We start from the raw sequence: 4,934 nt of genomic DNA, 5'->3' as shown, positions 1-4,934 counted from the left end.
TAACTCAGGTGTAACCACAGTGTCTATGGACGTAAAGTACCAATATTAACTAACCTGTCACTATACCCATTCCACATTCACTGTACCATTGTATGTATATTGTAAGGAAGGTGGATTAAGGCAATATATGTGTCAAGGTGTCTTGACGAGTTTTTATGCCCTGTTCCTTTGTAAGTGTTCTATTTCCGGTCTAGAAAGAGAACCCTACTCAGTCGCTGGTGTCTTCAGAACGAGAAGTTGGACTAAAAACATCCAGCATAACATAATGTCCTTCGTGGGTTTAGGTGCCTGTCTATGTAGTAGCCCTTTGTACTGTATGTTACTAGACTAGATAAACTAATACCTTAACCTGCCGCGTGCTGGCTAATTTTAGCCCTATGTGTCACCCCAGTGCCGGCCATTTTTCGACCTTTTTTTTTTTTTGGCTAAAATGATAGATTTTGATGTGGAAACAACGAATTTCGCCATTAAAATGCTCACCGAGGCTCGGAAATGAGTTTTATTGCGTCCTGCATTATTTAAGCCTCGTGCCACTGCAACAACAAATTTCTTCATTTTATATTTAGTTTGTAAGGAAATGTTTCATTCTTAGTGAATTGTTTTAATTTTAAATTCTTTCCATTTTAATAATAGGGTGGATAAGAGATAAGTTTTACATATTTATAATCATGCAGTATTTCGCTATTTCGGCCCAACAATAGTTTCACGCATTATTCATTTTTTTTTTTATAAGTACAAGTGATGGTGAATCATATATAATTTTGTCATTTTTTTCTCAAAATATATTCTGTAATTTCCATCATTATATAATGTATCTGATAATGATAATAAATAAAAAAAATGAAATTTAATTTCCTTCTATTTCTTTAGAAATGGGAACAACCTAAATATTTTTCAAAATTAACTTTTTTTTTTATAATAAAGGTTTCCTGAATAACTGAACCTTTTCCTGTTGCAAATGGAAAGGCTGCTTCAGCTCTAGAACATTCGCATTGGTTTATTACTACTGCTGAAGAGGCCTATTAATATTCTATGTTGTATTTAAGAGTCTTGAGAGTTCTAATTTCCTGATAAGACACACACAATTCTCTGTTATGCGGGGTGTTTTTAGTTCGACCTCTCGTCCTAAAAACGCCCTCGACTGAGCGGGATCCTTTTTCGGGACCGGAAGTAAAGCATCCACAAGGGAACAGGGCATAAGAACTCGGCAGTACACCTTAACACATCTATTGTCTTAGCTCAACACACCTTACAATATAAGAACAGAGAGTCACTGGATATGGAATAGACAGGATAACAGAATTGGCTTCCCAATACAAAGTACACAAATACATCAAGGGCAGAGTATGGTGATATTCAGATATACATAGATTGCTAGTTACTATAGTAGGACTCGCGCACGTTTGCGGCTGTGGTGTGGCCCGCACCTGTGTACAGTGTTGCCACGTTTTCTATACCGTTATCTCTCTCTCTCTCTCTCTCTCCTGGCGGGAAATGTGAGCCACCCTGAGTACTTTTGATTCTTTTATAAGTTATTTATAATTGTGCTTTCATTTGTTAATTTGGTTTTGTTATATTTAGTGATGCCGACAATGCATTCAATGCATGCCCCTCTCCTGCCTCTCTTTCTCTCTCTCTCTCTCTCTCTTTTATTGCAAGAGACATTTTTGATATTTTCTTTTACATAATATTGTATATATTGTAAATTTGACATCATTTCCACACCACCCTTGAGGTATTTGTCTTGGCGCGCTTTTTTTTAAGAGGTGTCCCCAATAGGCCTATTCCTCTATCTCTCACAGAAGGCAGAAAAACAGAAGAAAAAGAAGGGAGAGAAACATGAGGAAGAAAAGTGCGAAAAAGAGGATAGAAGAGTTATGATGTATCCTCATCAGAAGATGTGAGAGTGATAGTGAAAGAATCGATGTAATGGTCAATCACCATATCTCTCTTTTCATCATCCTCTTGCAGTTTTTCTGCGTGCCTCACAGCATTCTTCCAGTTGTCTGCCGTGACGTTATTGAGTGACTCATGGACGAGTGGCTTCAGATCTGCAATTCTGAACGTATTTCTCTTTGACACGTAGCCTTTAACCTGTGCCCAAATTAGCTCGATTGGGTTATATTGGCAGTGGTAAGGGGGTAGGCGTACAACCCTATGTCCATGTTCTGAGACCGTCTTATCGATTACGTAGTTTGTATCGGCAGCTGCGATGTGGCGAGTCACAAGGTGCAGGAGTTGCGTTTTGAGGAGACCGTCTGGCACTGTAACACCCTTCTTCTCCAGCCATTCTCGGATCTCCGCTTTCTTGGTTGCAGTAGTTGGTGGTTTATTTATTTTTCTGGAGTGATAGGATGCATTATCCATCACTATAACAGAAGATGATGGAATGTTGGGTAACAGTTGATTCTTAAACCACTTTTCAAAGGTGTCTGCATTCATCTGTTCATGATAGTCTCCTACATTCTTTGCTTGGAAAACAAGAGTTGCTCCAGGAACAAATCCATCTTTGGTTCCTGCGTGCAGCAAAATCAAGCGGGAACCCTTCCCTGTGGGCACCCTCACTCCCATGGCCTTGTTTGCATTGCTGTCTACCCAGCATTTGGACACAGAGTAATTTTGATTGATCCATGTCTTGTCTAAGTAGACAATGGTTTGGCCCGAACTTCTAAGCTCCTTCATTTCTTTCAAGAAAATGCACCGTGCATAAGTTATGTCATCTCTTTCCATTAGGAATCTCCGTCCATCAACATTTGAATAACGAAAACCGATTTTCTTCAGAACTCTTCTTAATGTCTCACGGCTGCCAGGATACGAAAGATTGATCTTAATTTCTGCATAAATTTTTTCAAGTGTTGGGATTTCCTTCCTGTCATAAAAACTCAGAACTGTTCTTCGTAGCACGCCTTCATTAAAGTTATCAAAGAAATCGGTCATTTGTGCTACAGGTTTCCTTTTCTTGGGGGACTTAAACTTGGGACATTGAATCTCCTCATTCTTTCTTGCATCTTTAGAGATTTTTTCAACTGATCTCTCGCTAATCTTTGTTGCTGCAGCTGTACGAGAGACGACCTTTGATAGGCCATGAAGAACTACTCCCTTCTCCTTCTCCTCCTGAAAATACTGCCTTACATTGAAGACAATTTCTTTAGCCTGGCTGTGTAGAGGCGAGGAATGGGCTGATTGAGCTGCCATGCTGTCTGTGCAGAGGACATAAAGGAAGTGACACGAGGTCACCCCCAGGAGGCTATGCTGTCAAGGCCACCGACTGGGTGTGGAAGTGTTGCCGCTCGCGAGTGAATTTTTTTTTTTTTTTTTACTTAGGTATTGGCATATGCCTACTATTTTGTCCTACATATTAGCTTATGATTATAAATGTGATTATTCCTTGCCCTTTAAATTATGGTAAAAGCCAGTAAATGTGAGCATTTTTTCCAAGCAACACCTGTACAAGCTATGGTTGGGTATATGGAGGGGTACGTACTTTATCTCAGGCCAGACTGGGTGTGTACGTGTTGCCACTCACAAGAATTACATGAATTATTTCTTTTACTTTGGATATTGGCATATTTCTTCTTTTTTCAGGCTCATTATCTTATATCCATAACTGTGATATTATTACCCACCCTAAAACTACGCTAAAAACCATTAAAAGTGACTACAATATCTTTTAGCAACACTGTACAATATGTATGCCATGTTTCTGTTACTGTATAAATATTTTATGCATAATAAGATTACTGTTGATTCATCCATCAAAATACACAAGTGTAAGTTTTATTCATCTGAATTTATGGAATTTGTGTTGCCTTGAACATAAATAGCTTCCGTTTCACATCGCAAGTTGGGGAAACGTGGCACCATTGTACACAGGTGCGGGCCACACCACAGCCGCAAACGGGCGCGAGTCCGACTATAGAGCACAACACCAGTATTATAGTTTGGGCATAATTGTCATTTTATATTCTTGACCGGATGTACTATAAGCGGATGGAATAAAGAATCAGGTTGGTTAATATTACTACACACTTGCTGTGGCCTGAGTCACGGCACCCGGGATTGTCACTTAGCCGCTGCGACACCATTTCACTGGCTTTTGTTCCTTCTCGGTGCGCCACTGGTATAGACACAATGTTTCCTTATATCCGATCGTCTTCATGCCCGTACTTACTAACCCTTACATTCTGCCTGGGCATTCATGTATCTGTGTGTCACTTTATATTATTGCCCTCACTGTTCCACTGTCACTTTCACTCCTGTCTCTGTGGTTAAGACTTAGGCGTGACGTAAGAGAGGAGTTGAAGTCGCCACTATGCCCTTGGGTCCTGGGCTAACAGAGGTGGTGCCTGGGCGTGGGAGGGGGCCCTACTGGGAAGCCTTCCTGCAGGAGGCACTGGACCACCTGCAGGGGCATCGTCGCCTGGGACTGCTTTGACAGGGGGGTGTAGGGAGGCCCTCTCGTCTGGGGGCCTTGACCTGATAGGTGGCCCTCGTGCCGAGGCCTCGTCAGTGGGGTGCAGGGAGGCCCTCCTGTCTGGGGGCCTCAACTTGATAGGTGGCCCTCGGGGCTGGGGCCAAACAACTCCAGGAGACAGGCCTGCCACCTCTTACTCCGGATGGAGGGCCATCGGGGAGTGGGACCCAAGCGGCCCTGCTATGGGCCCGCTGGCCAGTCCTGGGGGTCCAGGTGCTGTGGCCGCCTACAGGGCAGGGTGCCGTCAGGAGTGAAATGCGGCACCTCTTCTGCCGGGCGTCCGTTAGGGGCCGGGGCCGTCCAGGGGCAGGTTGCAGGACAAGAACACGCCACCACTCTTGGAATGGCGGCACCTCCAGGGAACCACACCTGGAGGGAGAGAGAGAAGGGCGTCCCACGCAGCCGAGAGGTGGAGGGCCAGCCATGCAAGGAACCTTCTCCTCTGGGAAAACCCCAGGAA

The 4,934-nt window shown here is 43.1% G+C and overlaps 1 protein-coding gene across 1 annotated transcript; it reads right to left on the bottom strand.

Moving 5' to 3' along the window:
- Nucleotides 1-1,022: 1,022 nt before the first annotated feature.
- LOC145410132 (uncharacterized) lies at nucleotides 1,023-3,195 on the bottom strand. The gene is made up of 2 exons (XM_080280329.1): nucleotides 1,990-3,195; nucleotides 1,023-1,067 (listed from the first exon to the last, which is right to left on the bottom strand). The coding sequence occupies exons 1-2, from the start codon at nucleotides 3,193-3,195 to the stop codon at nucleotides 1,023-1,025; spliced, it is 1,251 nt and encodes a 416-aa protein (XP_080136455.1).
- Nucleotides 3,196-4,934: the final 1,739 nt, after the last annotated feature.

Source organism: Coenobita brevimanus, chromosome 84 (assembly GCF_032717465.1).
Source record: "Coenobita brevimanus isolate Jiangsu-jjx chromosome 84, ASM3271746v2, whole genome shotgun sequence".
Taxonomy (NCBI): Eukaryota; Metazoa; Arthropoda; class Malacostraca; order Decapoda; family Coenobitidae; genus Coenobita; species Coenobita brevimanus.
The sequence above is the reverse complement of the archived record's forward strand: the minus strand, read 5'-3'. Positions and strand labels throughout refer to the sequence as shown.